The 21,498-nt window shown below is 42.4% G+C and overlaps 2 protein-coding genes across 3 annotated transcripts in view; both read right to left on the bottom strand.

The window, feature by feature from the left end:
- The window catches only part of LOC309333502 (uncharacterized protein), a 37,815-nt gene extending 32,857 nt beyond the window's left edge, over positions 1-4,958 (bottom strand). Inside the window, exons 1-3 of the mRNA XM_081847128.1 lie at positions 4,603-4,958; positions 1,481-1,517; positions 706-787 (exon numbers count right to left, since the gene is read on the bottom strand). Of these exons, the coding sequence (XP_081703254.1) occupies positions 706-787; positions 1,481-1,517; positions 4,603-4,666 (183 nt within the window). The 5' untranslated portion in view covers positions 4,667-4,958. The remainder of the gene's footprint in view (positions 1-705; positions 788-1,480; positions 1,518-4,602) is intronic.
- A 7,882-nt stretch (positions 4,959-12,840) lies between these two features.
- The window catches only part of CHIC1 (cysteine rich hydrophobic domain 1), a 31,863-nt gene continuing 23,205 nt past the window's right edge, over positions 12,841-21,498 (bottom strand). Inside the window, exons 3-6 of one of the 2 annotated variants that reach the window (XM_081847303.1) lie at positions 20,555-20,710; positions 17,702-17,758; positions 17,360-17,419; positions 12,841-15,340 (exon numbers count right to left, since the gene is read on the bottom strand). In XM_081847303.1, coding sequence (XP_081703429.1) covers positions 15,290-15,340; positions 17,360-17,419; positions 17,702-17,758; positions 20,555-20,710 — 324 coding nt within the window. In that variant the 3' untranslated portion in view covers positions 12,841-15,289. The remainder of the gene's footprint in view (positions 15,341-17,359; positions 17,420-17,701; positions 17,759-20,554; positions 20,711-21,498) is intronic. The other variant, XM_081847304.1, reaches the window with a different exon arrangement.

Genomic DNA, 21,498 nt, shown 5'->3' with positions numbered 1-21,498 from the left:
ATTTGTGCCAGCAATCATGGATGATGAGTGAGTTGAGAAGGATGGGCAGCTATTTATTTATCTGTTGATTCAAATCTAGGAAAGAGAGTCCTTTTTGATCGAAAAGCCACATTTACTTCCGGGTGACTGGAAGAATAGCAACAAATGCATATTTTTTTTTACCATTTGCTACTTTCTATACACACTCACCGCTCTATATTCTCCATCCAGGCAAGCAAGAGGCATTAATCCAAGTTCAAGAACCCATCCCAGCCAGGAAGAAGCAATAAAGGGCAAAGCATGGTTGGTAAGCTGATATGTGTTTGCAGCTAGGCAAGAGATATGGGCTAGGGAGAGTATTGAGGCTTAGAGGGCTGCATTTGGGCCTCTGCCCTGAGGTTCCCCAACCCCTGATTTAAATAAACAAATGCAATGCAATGCAAAAGCACTCTACCTTTATGAGATAGTTGACTGTATTTTGCCAGCAAACTGAACAACTGCCCAACCATTCTGGGTCTCCTCTACTTCTGTTAAGCTTGGCAAAGAGCTAAACCATTCTTCTAAGCCAGCCATCTCCAACCTGGTGCCTTCCAGATGTTTTGGACTCCAAGTCCCATCAGCCCTGGGTAGCACACCTGTATGTTGTTGTCCGGGGCTGATGGGAGTTGGGAGATCTAAACAACAGAGGAGCACTGGATCTCAGCTTGATTATACCATACTACTTACTTGCTGTAATAATTCTCGTTCTTCATCACTGACAATCTTTTTCTCCTTGGGAATGTCTTTTAAAGGATGAGGTTCTGTGTCCCTGATAAACAAGGAACACACACACACACAGAGAATAGAACCTATGTTGGCTCCTTCTCAAAACACATCTCAGTCACAATGATCAGCCAGTCTGGCAAGGCAACAGAGTAGTGATTGGTAACCACAATCAGCAAAAAAGACCAAATACATACATACATACATACATACATACATACATACATACATACTGTTTTCCATTTTCTATTCTCCCATGCAGCTGTTAGTTAGCAAAAGACACTAGCAATGTTGAGTAGGGGAGGTTGCCAGGGTTACAGAGGGTGTGATGTCCATACAGGGGGGTGGGGTGTCCTTTTATACAGAGGTTTTTGAGCAAGGTTTTGGGGAAGAAGTATGGAGGAGTAGAACTCCATGTGGTGTTGGCTGGAGGAGGCTGAACCAAGAGACCAGGGGTCATGCCTGGCTTCTGCTCTGGACCAAAGCTTTCTGAAGCTATGAGATGAGCAACAAGATACACTACAGGGATGTAATTTTCTGCATTCCCTCCACCTAAACTCAGGTGTAAATATGTATAAATAAACCATATTTCTAAAAGATACTACAGTCTCCAATGTATCTCATTCCAAAGGGGTGGCTGGTAACAGTATGTAAACCATCCTGGCAAATGTACTGCAACTGTCCCCCCCCCAAAAAAAATGCATTTGACTCTGAATTACAAAAATAAAATAAAATTTACCCAGGAATTGGTCCATCATCTTGATTACCAATGTCAACTGCAAATATATCAAGAGGAGGAAAATTTTATCAAAGCTTCAGAAACTTTTAGAGAGAGAACATACCGCTACATTTGCATACATTCCTCCCTAACAAATCATGCAAGATGCTTATGTCACTTTTCCCCTTTGAAAAATTCAGTACAAAAAATAATAATTGCCGCTGTAGTATGCTAATGAGACACCCTGCCCAATGGAAGGGAGATGTGTCCGGAAACACAAAGAAGCAGCACTAACTCTGGATTGGCTTCATGCTTTGCCTCACTTTCATTTCCCAGGGCTGTCCCTCACTCTAGGGCACACGCAAACTCCTGTCATCCCTTTTGCTTTCTCTTGGCTACCATGACTCTTTTATCTTCACTTTCGCCACTGCAGCACCTGTTGCATACCATTAAAAGCTCCCAGTTGGTCATATAGAAATCCTGCTGTATAACTTTTTCCTTCCCCATTAGTGGTGTCTAAACCTGCAGGAATACAGAGCCAATGGGGAGTTTCAAGAATGCCACTCTGCCTAGCTGGCTGCCCTTACTAAGCCTCCAGACAAGAATGTTCACCTACTGCCTTCTCTTAGCATACATCCCCTGAACATGACGTTCACCTTCTATGAGAAATAGGGACTCATATTCAATGCTGTGCAAAGTAAGTGTCCTGCTGGTGCAAGGATTCCTTCTTGCACAGCATAACTCACTCTCACATCTATTTAGTGGTGGAATCCTTGCACTGACAGCATGCAGCGCACTGGATACAAGGGAAAGTCTTTGGTACACACTCACCTAGGCTGTCCAACTCCTTGGCTGTTAATATTAAGCAGGGGTCATCAGTACTTTGCTTCAGACCCTTCTGCTTATACAGGCTTTTTCTGATGTATAGCTCAATTCATCTGTTATTGCATATCTTAAAGGTAAAATACTGAAGGCACAAATGCAGACAATCCCAACAAGAAGGAAAAAAGTGGGAGGCATTTAAAGAAACCGGCTCAGAGATGAGCTGAGATTTAAGAAGGAAAAGTATAAGAAATGAAGGAAAGGGAAAATCACGAATGAGGAATATACACGAGTAGTCAACAGTTGCAGGGAGGAAGTCAGGCAAGCCAAAGCTCAGAAGGAAAGAGGTTAAAAATAACTTTAAAAGGTTTATTCTGCTTTGTTCAAAGCAAGAAGCAGAACAAGCAACTAGTAAGCCCCCTAGTGGAGCAATACTATTGAGTGACAGAGAAGGTGGAACAGCTCGACACCTGCTTTGCCCGTTTTCACCCAAATGGAAAGCAATGCTCAACATGGGCGTAGCTAGAATTTTTGTTGAGGGGCAGGCATTTTGCTGGGGGGTTGTCCCTCCCTGCCCCCCCCAGCTATATAGCAACCTGGTGATACGCAGCCTGGAGATAACATAATAAATGATGCAAGGAGAGAGCTGCAGCCCATGATAGAAAAAGAGGTGGTAAGGGAACACCTAGCTGCTTTAAATTCAAATCTTCAGGGCCTGTTGAGCTGCACCCAAGGGTACCAAAGGAGCTTGTGGATGCAATATCAGAACCTTTGTCTACACAGTAATCTTTGAGAATTCTTGGAGCTGAGGTCCCTGCAGACAGGAGGCAGGCAAATGTTGTCCCCATTTTCAAAAGGTGGGGGGGGAGAAGACCCATGTAACTACCAACCAGTGAGCTTGACACCAATGCCAGGAAAGATCCTAGAATAGATAATTCAACAGTCTGTGAGCACTTGGAAAAGAAACCCAGCATGAGTTTCTTGAAAACAAGTCATGTCTGATGAAACTTTTCCTTTTTTAAAAATGGAAAAGATCCACCAGGCTTTTAACTCTAACTCTACAATTCTATGATTCTAACAAGACCATAAGCAGTGCCTGCTGGATGAGGCCAATGGCTCATCTAGTCCAACATCCTGTTCTCACTGTGGCTACTCAGATGCCCGAGAAGGAAACCCTCAAGCAGGATTTGAACACAGGTCCCATCTCCTGCAGTCTCTGTCTTCTTAGTCTAATTTAACCCACCCTGCTGCTTTCAGGGGTGCCTTCCCATGCCCAATTTAAAGTGCAAGGTCTAACCTTTAAAACCCTGAACAACTTGGAACCAAGTTAATTTTAAAAAACTGGGCTTTTTAAATAAATGTGGTCTGGATCTATCAGTTTTTAAACCTATGTTTTAACTTTGGGGGGTGCAGTGAATTTGAGGGTTATGTGTGTTTATGTTGCTTTTGATTTTAAAGTTTTAGGACATATTTGATACTTAAACTGGTTACTTACTTGTCAATTGTAATACACCCATAAAACTTTGCATTATGGGGCAGCATACAAAAGCCATTACAGCTCCTGTTATTTTAAAGCCCTACTAATTTGCTATTTTGGTTTGCAAGGTGCTACAAGAGCTTTGGCTGAATACTGCGAACTTTAAACGAATGAAGTTGCATCCCCTGTACTCAGCCTTACCTGGGAGTCTACGTCCCACTGAACTCTGCCCGGCTTACTTCCAGGATCGCCCTGTAACAAATGTGCAAGCTCCTCGGGGAACGAGACCTCTATTTAAAAAAAAATATTATAATTTTTGATTGTGACGCTCTGCAGTGCCCTGAGGATGCGAGTCAGGCATTAAATAGCCATAGTCACTACACGGCAGGAGGCTACCTACGACTCCGTGAGGGAACCGGATAGCGAGGGAAAGATGCTCTCCCTCCGAGTTGAAGTCCAAAGCGACCCTAGGCAGACGCCCCCGCCGCCGCCGCCTCCTCCTTCTTTTCCTCTCCTTCCCTAGAGCAGGTAGGGCAGCGGCGTAGGGAGCCTGCGGACCGGTGGGTTTTGCCACGCGCTGCACCCCGGCGGCGGCGCAGCGGCTCTACTCTCCAGGCAGCAGTCCCAGATCTCCGGCCCAAAGGGGCGGTGTGGGAGGGGCCAGAGGAGAATTGAACGCGGCGCGGCGGGTAGAAGTTTGCAAAGGCGCCGCTAGGTCGGCATCCTCCTTTGTTCCACCGCGCGCGCGCGCTCCTTTCCCACCCTCCAGAGCAGCAAGAAACAGAAAGGAAAAAAGGGGAAGGATGGGGTCGGGGCTGCCACCGCCGCCTGCCAGCCTGCCTACCTCCATAGAGCCATTGTTCCTCGTCCTCCGTCTGCATGGCACTGCTTCCCAGATTCGTGGCCATGGCGGAGCCGGAGGCACTTGGCTGCGGAGCCCAGGAAGGGAAGCGGGCCGGGAAGAGGTTGCAGAAGAAGGGAAGGAAGGGATCCAGCGAGCGAGGCCTCTCAGCAAGCGCAGCAGAGGACTCCGGGGGGGGGGGGATTCAGAGAGGGAGGTGCGCCTCAACCGGCCCTATCCTCCGCGCGGAGCTATTGGAGCAGTAGCCCCCCACCGGGGCTGCTGAGCCAAAGTGCCGCCATCCATCGCCCTTTCTTGGGCTTCTAACCCCGGAAGGAGAGGGGGTGGGAAAAAGTGTGCGGGGGGACACCTCTCAACGTCGGAGCAGCGGAGACAGAGAGGTGGTTGCGGCTGCTGTTGCGGGAGGAGCGGCCGGGTCCTAGCGCCCAGCCGGGAATATCTCTACTTGGCTTTGGGCCAGCTTTTCAAACGAAATTAAAATTTAAGATAACCCGGGGCTAGTGAGTCTGATCACAAGCGCGTTTCCTCCCAAGAAGGCTGGTTGCTGGGTAGGTGGGTTTGCATGGGAAAAGATGGTCCCGTAAGAAAGGAAAAGTAGCGTGACAGGCTGCTGCTCTCTGAAGTCAGAGCTTTCCAAACTTTTCAAGCTGGTGACACGCTTTTTAGACAAGCATAGTTTCATGGCCCAGTAAATTCAGTTTTACTAGCGAAACAGAGGTTAAACTAACCCGTCATAAGAGCGCAGGGAGCGTTCGCGCGACTTACATACAGTGGTACCTCGGGTTACATACGCTTCAGGTTACAGACTCCGCTAACCCAGAAATAGTGCTTCAGGTTAAGAACTTTGCTTCAGGATGAGAACAGAAATCGTGCTCCATTGGACGCGATGGCAGCAGGAGGCCCCATAGGCTAAAGTGGTGCTTCAGGTTAAGAACAGTTTCAGGTTAAGAACGGACCTCCGGAACGAATTAAGTACTTAACCCGAGGTACTGTATATGCACTGTCGCGTTCCTCCATGAGGACATGATGAAGCGAAGTGTATGCGTTCGCGGACCTATGGCTCCTTTAATCTTTAGAATTTATATGGAGCTTTTGAACCAGTCAGCTATCAAGGTGCTTCTCATACAACAGCCCCAGGAAGGTTATCCAGTGTCAGCCCCACTTTTCCAGTTCAGAAGGCAGAGAATGAAAAATAAATCTTGCTTAAAGCGCCCCTGGCAGGCGGGAAATTTGGAGCAGGGTCTAACACAATGTTAGACGATGAGCAATTAAATAGTCCCGAGATGGTATGTGTGATGTTGTTGCCCCATCGTCTAACATTGTGTATGCCATAAAATGCCAACAGTGTCCTTCAGCTCTCTATATTGGACAAACAGGCCAGACCTTACGCCAAAGAATAAACGGACATAAATCGGACATCAGGAATCACAAGACAGAGAAACCAGTAGGAGAACACTTCAATCTCCCAGGACATTCTATACAAGATCTCAAAGTAGCTGTTTTACTACAAAGGAATTTCAGAAATAGACTGGAAAGAGAAGCTGCTGAATTTATGTGATGATGGGCTGATGTGCCCATCTAGTTTACAGTGGTACCTCGGGTTACATACGCTTCAGGTTACATACGCTTCAGGTTACAGACTCCGCTAACCCAGAAATAGTGCTTCAGCTTAAGAACTTTGCTTCTGGATGAGAACAGAAATCGTGCTTCAGCAGTGCGGCAGCAGCGGGGGGGGGGGGCATTAGCTAAAGTGGTGCTTCAGGTTAAGAACAGTTTCAGGTTAAGTATGGACCTCCGGAACGAATTAAGTACTTAACCCGAGGTACCACTGTATATGTAAAACAAACACACAAACATTGCAAGAAGAAAATATGCACAGAAAGGAGAATGCTATGCCAGAAACAGCTTCTGTGATGGGTTTTCTACTTGCATTGCTGGTTTGGGACTAGTGTGTGAGTGTGTGTGTGTTTCATTTTGAAACCATAGGGGAACATTCAACATTGGTATGCCTCACCTCCTGCTGGCTGAAGTGGCCCAGCCTGCCAACCGTCCCCTGCCTCATTCTGCTGCATTGGTATGCCTTGTCTTTTTGTCTTCCAGTTTACATACATGAATAGTTGTATATGTTATTGAAAAGAAGTGGGTACCCTTCTCTTTAAAAGACAAAACAGGCACAGATAAGCAGAACTTGAATGCAAGTTCATTATTGCAGGGGTAAAACTAGGCTCATTTTTGCCTGGGTGAAAGATCCAGTTTGGCACACACACACCCCATGCATGTTTACACACACACACACACACATGCTAGGAGTCTCAGTGGTGCCCTTCTGGAAGCTTCACGCTGTGGAAGATCACCAGCATTGCATACCAAAGGTCCCAGGTTCAATCCTTGGCATCTCCAGCTAGGAAAGCCTCTTACCTGAACCCAGGAGGGCCACAGTCAGTGTAGGTAGGCAGTATTGAATAGGCCGGAAACAGGTCTTCAGTGGGGGGGGCATCTTTGGAACCCACTCCCTTTAAATATTATATACAGACTTTATTTGTTCTTTCCACACCTGTTGCAGATGTTCCTTTCTTAACAGTCCCTTCTAAATGAATATTGGAATTGGTATTGGATTTGAAATTGAATATATATGTGTGTGTAATAGTTGTTGCTGCAGTTGTTTTGCGTGCAATTCAATTATGTTTTTATTGCATTGTAAATTACTTTGTGATGGATGTTCCTTAGGAAATGATTCATAAATGAAATAAATGTTAGCCAGCGTGCTATGCTCACAGCCAGAGGGAAGGCAGCTATCTTGGCAAAGGCCACACAAAAGTTTGGAGCCAGCCTTGTATCAGTGACAAGGCAGAAGCCCCCCTGCTTCGGGCAAGGAGCTTTAGATTAATAATGTACTGTTATGTACAGTAAAGTTGAAATTAAGCACACTCAGTATGGCACAGCCTGTATGACTGCAGCCACCAAGCAACCAAATCACGTAACTCCCAACACTTGTGCACAATGCAAGATCTCCTTTGATATCCCTGTCTGCCACAAGTAGACTGAGCAAGCTTTGTAACATCTGTCCAGCCCTATCTGTCTAGGCTGTTTTGTGCCCTCGTTATATGCTGATCTTTCAGGTGCTGAAATAAAAATACTCAGCATTTTCCTAAAAGGGGAAGAGCCTTCAGTATAACTTATCCTTACCCTGCATAGTAAACCTACCCTTCTCATTACATGCCAGCCTGATATTGCACACACAAATACAACATTATCCCATCAAGAATTAGGAGCATAATGCCTGAAAAAATCATGAATGGCCAGCTACTGGGAACATGCAGGACAAGATTAGTATTGTGCAATCTATGCCAATGGTGCAGATTTGACTGGTCATTATACCAAGGGCTTTTACAGTCTAAAATAATGTCATTGGAAAACGAGGCAGGTGGTGTAGAAATGTTTTAAATATCATATTTTTCCATGTGTAAGACCACCTCTTTTTTTTTGAACCCCAAATCAGTATTTTTGGGTTGCCAAAGTTGTTGATCGCCCATGTACAAGACAACCGCCCATTAAGAAAATGCCTTATACACACAAAAAAGTAGTAATTGTGGGAAAGCCTTTCCATTTAGTATCAGTAGAATCACAAGCACTTGCTTGATACCAGTGTGTTTTATAGAGGTTCCGTCAGGCTAGGACAGGAGAAGATTCAAGGTCCCACTTTGCCATGAACCTTCAGCCCATCAGTATCAGCCTAACCTACCTCACAGGGTTGCTGTACGTGATAGAACACCATTTTTGTTGCCCTACGCCAGGATATAAATGAAGGAAACTACATTGCAGAAACTGTGTTCCAAATTAAAATAGGCTAAAGTAGTTTTATACAGCAACAGTTGTTGTTGGTATCAGTCTCAAGATAGTGGAGTGTGCTCCCAGGGGTGAAGTCAAACCATGGTGTTAGTACCTAAGTGACCTCTCCAGAGCAGTGACCAAGCCTGGGCAGTGTGTGGAGGTCCTGGGCTTCCCAGATGACAAGACCACCCTCTCGGCCTCACTGATGTAGCCCAAAGAAAAGCAGAGCAGTATGTTTGGCACCAGCTTTGTTGGAGGAGTTGCTGGAAGGAAGTGTACAAGGCGCCATCCAACCACCTTAGGGACAGGTTTGTGTAGGGTTTACTGCTTAGCCTTTTCTTCTCCCAAAATGTCCTGCAAGGCAGCGGGTATTGATTTTTCCTTGGGTGCACTCCTGAAGCCTTTTCACAAATGAGTATAGCCGTATGGCAGTGGAGGCTTAGGATTAGAGTTTTCCTTTTCCTAGATGGGCTACCTTCCCAGGCTGATGAGTCCCATCTGCCCCTCACTTCCATCTGCAGCAGATGCAGAAACCGCCTCCTTGAATGTTGGACCCACTACTGGGTCCGTTCAATCTGCTGGAGCCTGTCTTTGCATGCAGGGGTAGTTCCTAACTCTCTGAGGATTTGAGACCCATTGGCTACCCTCACCTGGCTTAACTGGCCAGCTGAAATTATTTCCTATGGTATGGCTACTGTAGCATGCTGACAGCTTCTAGGAGCCAGAGCTGAGAGCTGAGTGCAGGGTGGGGATCAAAGGTGGACACATCCAGTGTCTACCCCTCCTATACCTACTACATCCCACAGCAGCAAATTTGTATTCGTTGTGCTCCATATAGATGGCCAGGAAAGTCTGACTGTTAGGCTAATTTGGCCTTTGGTCTGACTTGACTAAGCCCAGCCATTTTTAGGTCTTCAATGTCAAGGTTACAGCAAGCATTCAGAAATGACTGAGAGGAAGAGGAGGAGGAGGAGGAGGAGGAAGAAGAAGAAGAAGAAGCAGCATTTGGATTTGATATCCCACTTTATCACTACCATAAGGAGTCTCAAAGCAGCTAACAATCTCCTTTCCCTTCCTCCCCCACAATAAACACTCTGTGAGCTGAGTGAGGCTGAGAGACTTCAGAGAAGTGTGACTGGCCCAAGGTCACCCAGCAGCTGCATGTGGAGGAGCGGAGACGTGAACCCGGTTCACCAGAGTCACCATCAGTTTTCAAGGGCCTCTATATCCTCCAAGCATTAGTCTGGAGGCCAGAACAATCCCAACACCTCACCTTGTGGCTGATCAGACTTCAAAGTGCTGGTTGACAACCCTGAAAAATAAGGTTATCACTTGTATGGATCAATGAATGATCTCAATATTATGGATGGAAAGACTGAAGCATTTTATTCAAGAGGTAGATTAGGCATGACCTGAAGGCACATGAAGCTACTGCTCAAGGAGATCCAGGTCTGGTCAATACTTGAATGGGAGGCTGCCTAGGAACCACACGTGCACTGAGCTTTGATGATGGAAGATAGGCAGAATAGAAATGTACAAAAATAAACAGTCTGACCACCAGGGGGCAGTTGCTTCAGGGCTATGTTAAGACTGCAAGTTGACTTTCCCCTTAGTGCATATTAAGTACCGTATACATGGATGCAGCACTTGTGAACACAGCCTGTTTACGGACTGTTGTCTGGTTGGATCCTATAAAGAAACCAAAGCAGCAGAAAAGCTCTCATCGCAAAAAATGGTTCACCAGTAAATTATTTCCAAAAGCAATTCACAGTGGAAATACCTAGCATCCATATGTTGGCTAAAGGAGACATAGGGCAATGCAGGAAGTCACAGACACAAAGCTTAATTAGTTTTTTATTTTAAAAACTTCAAGGCATGAGATCATCCTATTTAAAAAGTGGCTGTTAATTCGTAAACTGAATAGAAGTATTGAGGACTTAATTAAAATGCATACAGTTTAACAAGTTTCATGAGTTACGAATAATTATAAACAAAAAATTCACAAGATTACAGAATGTGAACATATTTTAATGCAATGTTGTTTACTAAAATGGTAAAATTATTTACACCATGTATCAACCCACTGACCCCTTCCCCTTATTGCTCAATTCTAGTGTTTTCAAGTGAAAGTGATCAGTCATTGTCAGGACACTAAAATGCAATATTCACAGTTGAGCATGTAGAGTTCTGAATCTTAAATCAGGACAAGAAAATGGATTTTTGAATTTATCAGTGTTAGTCATATTCAGAAACAAACCCACTGAAATCAATGGGTTTTTCAATGGGTCGGTTTCAAGTGTGACTTAACATAGGATATCTATAATACATTCCACAGTTTGGGGTGGGGCAGAGCCTCCCAGTTCTGCAATACTGATGCAAATTGAACAACCAGTATACATATTATATACAAAATAAGGTGGTACACTTCTGGACTGTACCAGAAGTCTGCAGGTGTGCAGTATCCAATATATGAATGCTCTCCCAAATTAAAAGAACCCGTACATGTAGTAAAATAATGCATCAAGGAGATAGTGTGACCCACCCCCTGTGGTTCTAGTTTAGTACATGCGGAAAGCTTTGTTACTTATAATTTGGAACATATGTAGGACACTCCTCACCTATGGAATTCTACCACCTCTCCTATACCATACAAAATGGCTTTAAACCTTGTAGGGAACAACAGCATAAAATCAGTGACAGCGTTTGGCTTGGGTTTTCCAGTTTGCCAATGAAATTCCATAGCTTTATGTATACAGCTCTGTACATCTGAAATGTTCAAGGCACTTCCTCTTCCACTACTTGGGCATGTTACTATAGATCAGAGATGGGTAAACCTGCAGCCTTCCATATGTTACTGGGACCACAGCTCCCATCATTGGCCATGCTGGCTGGGACTAACAGGTGTTGGGAGTCCAACTTCTGAAGCCCTACAAGTTTCCCACCTCTGCTGTAGATCTACTTGACTGTTACAGGTTATGAAAAAGAAAAGAGGAGCTTCTATCGTGGGGATGGCCCAACTGCACACAAAAAATCAACTAAAGAGGCAGCATGGAAGGAGCAACCAATTCAAGATGTAAAGCACTCGAAACAGCACTAGGGAATGCTGAAAACACAGTAGGGAATGTGAAAACCAAGGAGATGCTCCACAGAATCATTTGTAAAGCCACTAAGTATACTGGGATGCACCTCTCAGGTGGTGTGTACATTAACTCAGAATAGCAGAACGGCTTGAGCAGAACTTGGGTTTTTACAGAATTAGACTCTGAGGTGGTATTCTGTCCTCACAATCCTACTCAAAGTAGACCCACTGAAATTAATGAACCCATTAGTCATATCCCTTACCCTAATTTCACTGGGTCTACTCTGTGTACGGCTGGAGTTAAATACTACCCCAAATATAATTTACTTTCAGACTGAAGGCTACGTGGTTCTATCTTACAAACATTTGGATATTAAGAAAAAGATGACCAGATCATGAGCCAAGTAAAGTTTTCCACATTCATGGGTATTGAATACAATGTTCTCAAGTGTTGGAAGGGAGAAGTGGACAGTAATAAGGATGGGGGTGGGAAAATCATCCACGGGCTGCATCTTGGCTCCCCATGTGGAACCCTCAATCCTAGAGCAATCTGAAGGTGAAGAGGAAGTCAGGTTTGGGGCAATATTTGTAGCTTTACACAAAGCTCCTGCAGCTTACTGAAAACTGAAAAGGCTGACATCCCCATTCCTCATAACATTTCACTGCTGTTGAATCAGTATGAGGACAAGAGGAAGGGGGGAGGCTCACACTGTGTACACATGCCTCAAATACTACCCCAAATAGGATGAATTGGGTAGTATTTTACATCTGTAAAAATGCAATATTTACATTATTTGAATCAACAAAATTCTGCATTCTACTATTAGTAGCAACACTGTTGGGCCATGTTTCTTTCATTAGAAATTGAATTAACAAACATTTGGCTCTTGTACACCTAACAGGTAACACGTATGGACCCTTTGTCAGACAAACTTTGGAATTCAACTGAGCTTTTAAACTGTCTGGGACTTGGAAGATTTGTAACCTAATCCTACAAAAGAGGAAAAGAGAGATTAATTGGAAACAAGTCACACTAGTGTCTATGGAATTAGCTTCTACATAATATGATCAGAATGGGAAGGTGGAGGTGTTTTTGTACAAGTCTTAATTTAAGACATACTACCAAAATGAAAAAGCTCCAAGCCTGGCACAGTGTTATGATTATTTGAAGCAAGAATGGGGTGGGTTGAGAATTCTACTATAACCACTGAGCAAAGAAATGACATGCATCTAAAAAGACACATGGATAGTATTCAGAATTCATTACAAAGAGTGTCAAACACACACTCAAATCTTCTCAGTGCTAAGATTTGTGGGGTTTGGGCTATTCTGTGATATTTGAATGTGACAGTTAATGCACTGTAGCACAAGAAGCTTCAGTTACATCAGGCAAGAAACAATATTTAGAGTTACGCTTTTTGGCAATACTGTACATAACTCTCAACACCCTTTATAATGAATGGAAAACCACTACACTGCATTTCACACTGTGCCACGTTATTTGGCTATTCAAATATTCATTCTGCTTTCCAATACTCCTCTGTTCAATACCATGAACATTTTAACAGAATGTGAAATACCTACACTGAGTAATAAAAAGGTCTAAGTAGCAAGCAGCACCTCAAAAGTTCTATTTAACTGATATTCCATTTTTAATACTCAGTGTTCCATTTTAAAATCCAACTGGATAGCTCTTGCCATCAGGAATTTCCTCCCGGAGCCAGAAGCCTGGGCATCACTAAATATTTCAAGGTTCAAGTTATACCACATACCTTAGAATCCTTTGCTTTCGCAGCTGTGCAGTGTAAAGCATACTAAGGAGCACCCCGTTCAAGTCCATGATATTAAGGATTCCATAGGCACTCTGGTGCATGCACAGAGCTCCAAGTAAGCAATGGCTCCACCATTCTACTAAATGGGCAACCCTAAACATGCAAGTGGTATATGCATACATAGATGCATGCAAGTTCTTGATGAAACAGGAGCTCTGGTCTGCACAAGAAGCTGCAATGCAAGGCTCATGATGGTAGTAGCTTGCTTTCTTCATCGCCACTGTTACAGCAGAGCCACAAGCAAGCAACATAAAATTGCAGGCACCTTCCGATCCCATTTTAGTCACAATTATAGCAAAATACTGAGGTAAAACTGGAATATGTAATGTGAAAATACATGTAAACCAAACATTCCAGAGTCAAAGCTAACATATTCATCAAAGAAATATTTCTGATGAATTTTTGGCTTCCCAATTCTTGAATCCTACCCGGCACTCATTAGAGGCTTTTCAGGTATAAGTGGCCTTTTGTGCTCAATAATATTCAGTCCACTGGACAGAGAGATATTCAGAGATATTCACAGAATCATAGATCAACACCTCACCTCCAAAATCAATCTGTCAATGAAAACCAAGCAAGGCAAGAGCCACCAAGCTGAGTGCATGTCTTGACATATAATTATTCAAAGAGTAAGTTATTGAAATAGAGGAACCTGGTGGCTTCCAGATCTGCCATGCTATTTCAGTAGTACAGCTTACCCAGATTCTTTGAACTTTTTTAGAGGGATAGTCTTCATAGAAGGATGAATCATGTTATGTTGAACAAAATAATATTATAAGAGAATACCCAAGTACAACTCTGCTAAAAAATTATTTTCTTTACTGTATTTCAGTTCTGCCATAGTCCTTAAAACATAATGTAGATTACAATCCTACTCACTACAATGTCTACTCAAATATAAGTCCCATTGAATCCAATGAGGTTTCAATGGTAAGTGGAGTTAGGATTGCAACTTTAGAGTAGACCATACTCAGGGGGATTTTTGATGTTCTCTCCATAAAAGCAGACACTCACCCCAGTGCCATATCATAAAATGCATTTGAAAGTTCCCCCAGTTTCAATGGAAGCTAAGAGGCATGATGTAAGAATTTCAAGCCAATAATCCCATTGGGTTTGTGACACCTTGAAGATATACAGGTGTTGCAATAATACCTTTATAAATGTGATACATTTTCGCATTCATTTACTAACAAAGTGCACCTGAGTGGGACTTTTGGTAGCATGCACAAACCCATTACTGGCTTCATAGTATGGCACACTAATGGGTCATACAATCAGAAGAATGCTTACAGACATAATTCATAATAAATCTATGTAGAACAAATGTAAAACAATAGGAATTATATTACATTTTGTAAACCTTCATGTAGTATCACACTTAACATTATACAATGAGGCAATAGTTATAGACCCATTGTCTATATTGCAAATGAACCCTCACCTTGCTTCCAAAATGTAAAATGAGCAACTTTGCAAGTGCAGGACAAAACCAGTGCTGCTGTTCATTGCAAGTCTTATACAAGTGGATTATCAAAACTGTATTAATAGTTACTGAAAGCTAACCTTGGTTGTTTCTGTCAAGAATTTAAGGTAGTGTGAAACTGATGTACTGTGTCAAAAAAGGCTACAAGCAGCACTGATTCTATATCAATAGTGGCTAATATATCTGTAGTGACAACTCTGCATCATTAAAGAAGTTTAAAATAATAATTCAGGGTACACACAGAAGCCTCATTATTTAACATTAAAAATGTGCAAATTGTTTTCTTCTTAAAACAAAAGAAAGTAACATAGCAACGAAGCTACTCTACTAAAGAACACCTTTGTGTTTAAAAATCACAGAATAGTAGACCATCTTCTCTCCAACATCCCCTACAAGGCACTACAGGTAGGAAACGATAGATAACATGAAAGGTAATACTGCTCCTCAGTCAGGTCGAAATATGGGATATTTTGGTAAGAATTCTATTAGTATTACCTATAGAAGGGAAAAAAACACAAACATATATTAACCAATACATTCAGCTCATTAGTGTACAGAATATTAGGTAAGCTACAAGTAATTAAATATGTTGGGTAAAATCACGGACAGTACTTTATACCAAATCAATCACTGGCCCATTTAATTCAACTCTTCTATACTGACTGTGCTAAGGCTGTTGGGTGCTAAGGCCCATGGTGAAGTGTACCCAATTGACAATACAGTGGTACCTCAGGTTACATAGTGCTTCAGGTTAAGAACTTTGCTTCAGGATGAGAACAGAAATCGTGCTTGGGCAGCGCGGCAGCAGCAGGAGGCCCCATTAGCTAAAGTGGTGCTTCAGGTTAAGAACAGTTTCAGGTTAAGAACGGACCTCCGGAACGAATTAAGTACTTAACCTGAGGTACTACTGTATTTCAGACCTTGCTCCCCCTAGTGGATCCTGAAGGTGCTTTTTCACTGAATCTAACTTGGCAGTTTTCATCTTCTGAGTTACAGCTGCTTTCCGGTTGTTTATTCCTCAAGTGGCACCACCAACAAAGGGAGAGTTATCAGCAGTTTGTTGCCTTATATAGCACCTGAATGATCAGTGCAATGTGGGAAATGAAGCTTCTGCAACAATGTGGCAAGTCCATAAAAAGGGAAGCTTGAAACTTCCCTGTTCACAAACTTGGCAGCCACTGTGGCACCGTGCACCTCCTCTCTTCCCACTGCTCATGCATGGCACCAGTGAGCAAGTACAGGGCTGGTTACAACAGGTGACTCTGCCAATCTGAAACCTTTCCTGAACAAATTATGCCCCTAAACACATGCAGAGGTCCTAACTAATCCAGGAGGAGGTGAATAATTCAGCACTAAAGGCTATGGGAATCTGAGCTAAAGGTCTGCACATATATGCATGTAACTGAAAATTCCCTGAGTGCCACAGCACTCTCAGTCTCAAATGTTCAGAAATTCCAGTACGGTTCTGTAAAATTCAAAAGATATAGACCTTGTAATGGAAGGTACATGGCTAATACCTTGTTGCTACAACCAGCTTGCTTAAGAGCCACAGCTGAAATCTGTGATTTTAAAAAAGTCTGACGGGCCAGTCTGCATCACCTCAGGACCTAAGATGACCACATTTACTTAAATATATATATGAACCAGAATGGTTAATGATGGGGGGGGGGGATGACAACGGCGACAAAGGTAAATGTAGATTCATGATATCCACAGGACAAACAGACAACTTCAGAAGAAAATCAATCTGCACCATTAGCAGCATGAGGACCCAGTGCCAAAAATGTGGAAGTCCAATACAGCATGTACGGTAACTGGTGAAACCAACATATATGGAATGAACAGAAAGGAAAGGGGACCGGGGGGGGGGGGAGGAGAGGAGCGGAGAGGGACAGCTCTTTCCCACCTATCTAATTTGCACCACATGAGTAACTGGAGGCAAGGAACTGGTCTGAAACTACAGCTTGGAAGCACAATACAGTGGCAACTCGGGTTACAGATGCTTCAGGTTACAGACGCTTCAGGTTACAGATTCCGCTAACCCAGAAGTAGTGCCTCGGCTTAAGAACTTTACCTCAGGATGAGAACAGAAATCGTGGTGGCAGTGGGAGGCCCCATTAGCAAAAGTGGTACCTCAGGTTAAGAACAGTTTCAGGTTAAGAATGGACCTCCAGAACGAATTAAGTTATTAACCCAAGGTACCACTGTATCATATTAACCATTCTTCCCAATGCTACCAACTTTCTTCAAATGTTGAAATAAGGCAGACTTTTTAGAAAAGATAGTGCCCCAGTGAATTAAACAGATGGATACATAACCAATCCTATCCAGGTTTACTTAGAAGGATTTCCTACAGATTTCAGTGGGGCTTATTCCCAAATTAGTATGCACAGAACAGAAAAGCCAAGAGTGTTTTGTTCAAAGTAAGAGCAATTAATTGACAAATCAGTCAGAAAAATAGGGAAACACCTTTGTAACCAACAATCTGTTAACAGAGAAGTATAAAATACTTACATACTCCATCATATTGCTAGTTTCGCATTTCCTTTTATTCAACTTCCAGTGCAAACCAAGCTAGGAAAGTAATATAATGTTTAGCATTACCTTAATGGGAGCATAATATTTAGCATAATGTAACATGATTATCTGTGTGTATAGTTATTTTATCTGTCCATTTGGGATATTAGCATTTGTAAGGTTACAACTGGGGCACATAAGCAATACAGAAGCATCTTTAATCCAGCGATGTGTCTTTGTTAATTGCATACTACTTGCTTATAATAAATGTATTCACACTAAAATTGAAAAAACCCTGAAACACTCCACCATGATTAAAGCAGCCACTTCCCTTCTTACCTTATGATATAGTCTGTTATTTTCCCATTCTAACAACTTCTCAATTGATCTTCTAGTCTAGGAATGATGACCAAAATAGCATTAGAATATGGATTCAATCAGTTTCCTTAAATATGGCCCATAAAACTGGCCCATGTGTCTGTTGCAATTGACAAGGAATTCTGCAAAGGATCTCTCATCTCTTTGGCTCTACACAAATAGGATGAAGGAGAACACAACAGAAGAAAAAACATACAGTCTTCTCCAGTTTCGATATAGTCCACATTGAACACTGTTTGCTGTGAAGAACAAGAGCGGAAAGTGTTGTTGTGCTCATACCCTGTTTGTGGGCTTCCTAAAGGCATCTGATTAGTCACTATGGGAAAGACTATATTGGCCTTTGGTCTCATCCAACAAGGCCGTTCTTATATATTTTGTTCTGTGAACCATCCTGAGACTTCTGGGTATAGGAAGGTATATAAATTCAAGCAAGCAAGCAAGCAATAAAAATTAATATAAAATGAAATATATGACCAGACTGCTTGCAGTATTTACAGAAGTTGCACAGGGGTCAGGAATTTTGATGATCATTAGTGTCTAGCCTCAAAGTAAGAAGTATATCTGGACTGTTCCAATTCAAGATAGATGACAGTGGGGAAACTATATTATGAATGTTCACTATATACGTACTTGTTCCTAGTCATATTGCTGGGGAACAAGAGCCGAAGAGTGCTATTGCACTCATATCTTGCTTGTGGGCTTCCCATAGGCATATGGCTAGCCATTGTGAGAGCAGAATGCTGGACCAGATCCACCTTGGGCCTGATCCAGCAGGGGTCTGATGTTCTTATGCTGTGTAGGAAGGACTATGAAACAAGAGAGCAGCTTTTTAACAAAGCCTTCTCCAGAAAATTTTCTATATACAGGGACTAATTTTTTTGCTGGAGGGAGCATTCACTCATGCCACCTCTAACTGCAGTCTGAAGTAGTACAGCCGAGAAACATATTAGGAGTCATAAGTTTATATCAGTGCTGGGGAACCTGTAGTCCTCCAGATGTTGCTAACTCCAACTCCTATCACTGCATGATCATTGTCCATGCAGGATGGGGCTGAGGAGAGATGGAGTCCAGCAACATCTGGAGAGTCACAGGTTTTCCACCCATGGCTTATGCCATATTATGTAAAGTATTTCTATCCTAATCTTGCAGTCTGAAGACATAATACATAAGGGGAAAGGGAGGAGGAGGGGGAAAAGGAAGGCGAGGCACCAGTTCTTAAAGTTACAGTTCTTATAAAACCAGCTGTGATGGAAACAGTACAGATAGCCTGACAGAAGGGCTCCCACCAAGTGATAGTTGATGGGAGGGCCAAAGGCCTGTTAGCAGGGGCTACGGAACAGCCTGGTGGAGTAACTGGAAATGAGAAGGGGTTAATTTCCTTCATGAGTGTAAATTATTCCATGGATGAGCTAATCATAGGTACAAGGTCAGACAAGCCAGTGTTCTGACTATATCTGTGATATGTCATGGCAGCTCCGTATGTCAACCAGTTTGTCTGTCTGTCTGTTGGTTAGTATTAGTTACAGATAGGTAGCCGTGTTGGTCTGCCATGGTCAAAACAAAATAAAAAAATTCCTTCCAGTAGCACCTTAAAGACCAACTGAGTTAGTTCTAGGTATGAGCTTTCGTGTGCATGCACACTTCTTCAGATACACATGTTGGTTAGTATGTCGATGTTCCCTGTCCACTGTTACATCTTTACAAGTTATAAGTTATTTAAAGTTATTTAAAGCAACCAAAATACAAGTTATTTAAAGCAACCAAGATACTCTACTTTGTAGTTGTATGCATCTGTATATATCTACAGTATCTGCAAAAACCTACAAGCTGTATATATCTACGTCCACAACTGCTTTACTGGGCCTTATCTTCTGCAATAGTAAACTATCTGAACCTTTCTCAGCTTACATGTGGTTACTGGTACTGGAAGCAACTTCCACTGTGTGGGTATCTCACCTGAGACTCCCATCATAGCCCTGCTTCTTTTCTCCCCCTCTGCTCTATGACCTGATGGAATAGTCCTATGGGATTCAGTTGCGACACTATTGGAGTTTTGGCACAAGTGCACAGGGTGATCTTGGTGGCAACTGGTTTGAAGTGAATTAACACTCAAGCAAGAATAAATTAAATTAATACTCTAGCAAGAATATACCAACCAGATTTAATACTGGGCCTACTGAAATAGCTCTAATTTCTCTAATTTAAAGTGAGTAGAGGTTCCTAGAGATCTGCCTAAAACAGGCATAATTCTGTACCTTCCTTATTTTCCAAACCTGTGCTGTCTTCTGCTCTCTATTAAAATGAATGCATTATGACCAATTAGCTAAGGTTTGGGTGACAAGAGCTTTGAAAGCCTCAAGAAGGCAAAACCAAGGCACTTAGGGTTTATTGAAAGGACACTGAACAAATTCAGGCATCTAGAAGTATTGATTGTATTTCTACAGAAATAACTTAATAGGCAAGTAAAGAATTTAAGGCCACGAGTCACACAGGACTGTTTAGAAAAGAAAATAATGTATGAATCAATTAATTAAAAGAATAAATTCTGCATATCATGGTGTTGTAATGAATTTTTATCATTTGGATATAAATCAGAGTAACAGAGTTGATGTTGTTTGAAAAAATAATGAGAAAAATGCTGACAGAAAAGGACAGATGTTCTAGGGTCAGTACAAGAAAGATGTGAATTATTTTGATATATATTCAAGAACAAAGGTTTGTGCAACTAATGATCTAAAAGCAATAAAGAAATTAAGAGGTCAAGCAACTTTAGGTAGCTGCTGGTAACACTAGCAGCCTTGTATGTGTACTTACTCTTTTGTTCAGACAGACAGCAGGCCACAGACTGCAGCCAAGTGTGCAGCAGCAGCACAAACAGCCACAGAGAAGCCATTTTACACTGATAGGGAGATTCTTCTTTAAACATACATTTACACGACTGATACTTGTCTTGAATTCTTCCGGAGCAACCTGGAAAAACAAGAGATAAACCCATACTGGGAACCATGTATATAGAGAGGAAGTAGAAAAAGAAAATATAATTCTGGGATTTATTTATTTCATAAAATTTATATGCTACTTGATTGTAAATATATATATATATATTGTAAAGGCTGTCAGGAATTAGAACTCTACTGCCAGTTTGTGTGAGAGAAAATACAGTACTCACTAAGGATGAAATTTTTGTTTTAGTTACTCTACAGACACTTTTGGTATTCTTACTTGTTTTTCTTGCCTGCATAAATAGATTTAAATACTTCAACTTCATACCAAATCAGTTATTCTTATTATCATCATCATAATCAATGTTCAACACAGTAAAAAGTGAACTCTCTCTCTCCCCCCCCCCTCTCTGCAAATACAGTTTTAGCAGGCTACGGTAAGCCCCACAGTCCTTAGGATAATGCTGAATGTGTGAATTATGGAATGCTTTTCACACAAAGGTCGCAAGGTACGGAAACGTGATGGTCCTCAAGGAGCAAGTGACCACAATAGTGGTCCTCAGTAAAACAGTGTTTTAGGAAATTAGAAATTTTCTGGAGGAAAACAACCCAAACACCCAGACAGCATTCTAAGAGATTCCTTTTCGGCCCAGTACACCATAAAGGGGAATAAAGGTGAAGGGAAGGGTCATAATATTTTACAACAGGATACAAGAGAGGAAAGGAGAAATGACCAGCAGGCTCCCTTTCCCTTCTTTGGCCATCATAATCACAGCCCAATCAATCACGCCTTGTGCCAAATTACAATACGAAGGG

Source organism: Podarcis erhardii (assembly GCF_964252035.2).
Source record: "Podarcis erhardii genome assembly, chromosome: Z".
Lineage (NCBI taxonomy): Eukaryota > Metazoa > Chordata > Lepidosauria > Squamata > Lacertidae > Podarcis > Podarcis erhardii.
This window is presented reverse-complemented; position numbering and strand designations above follow the sequence as displayed.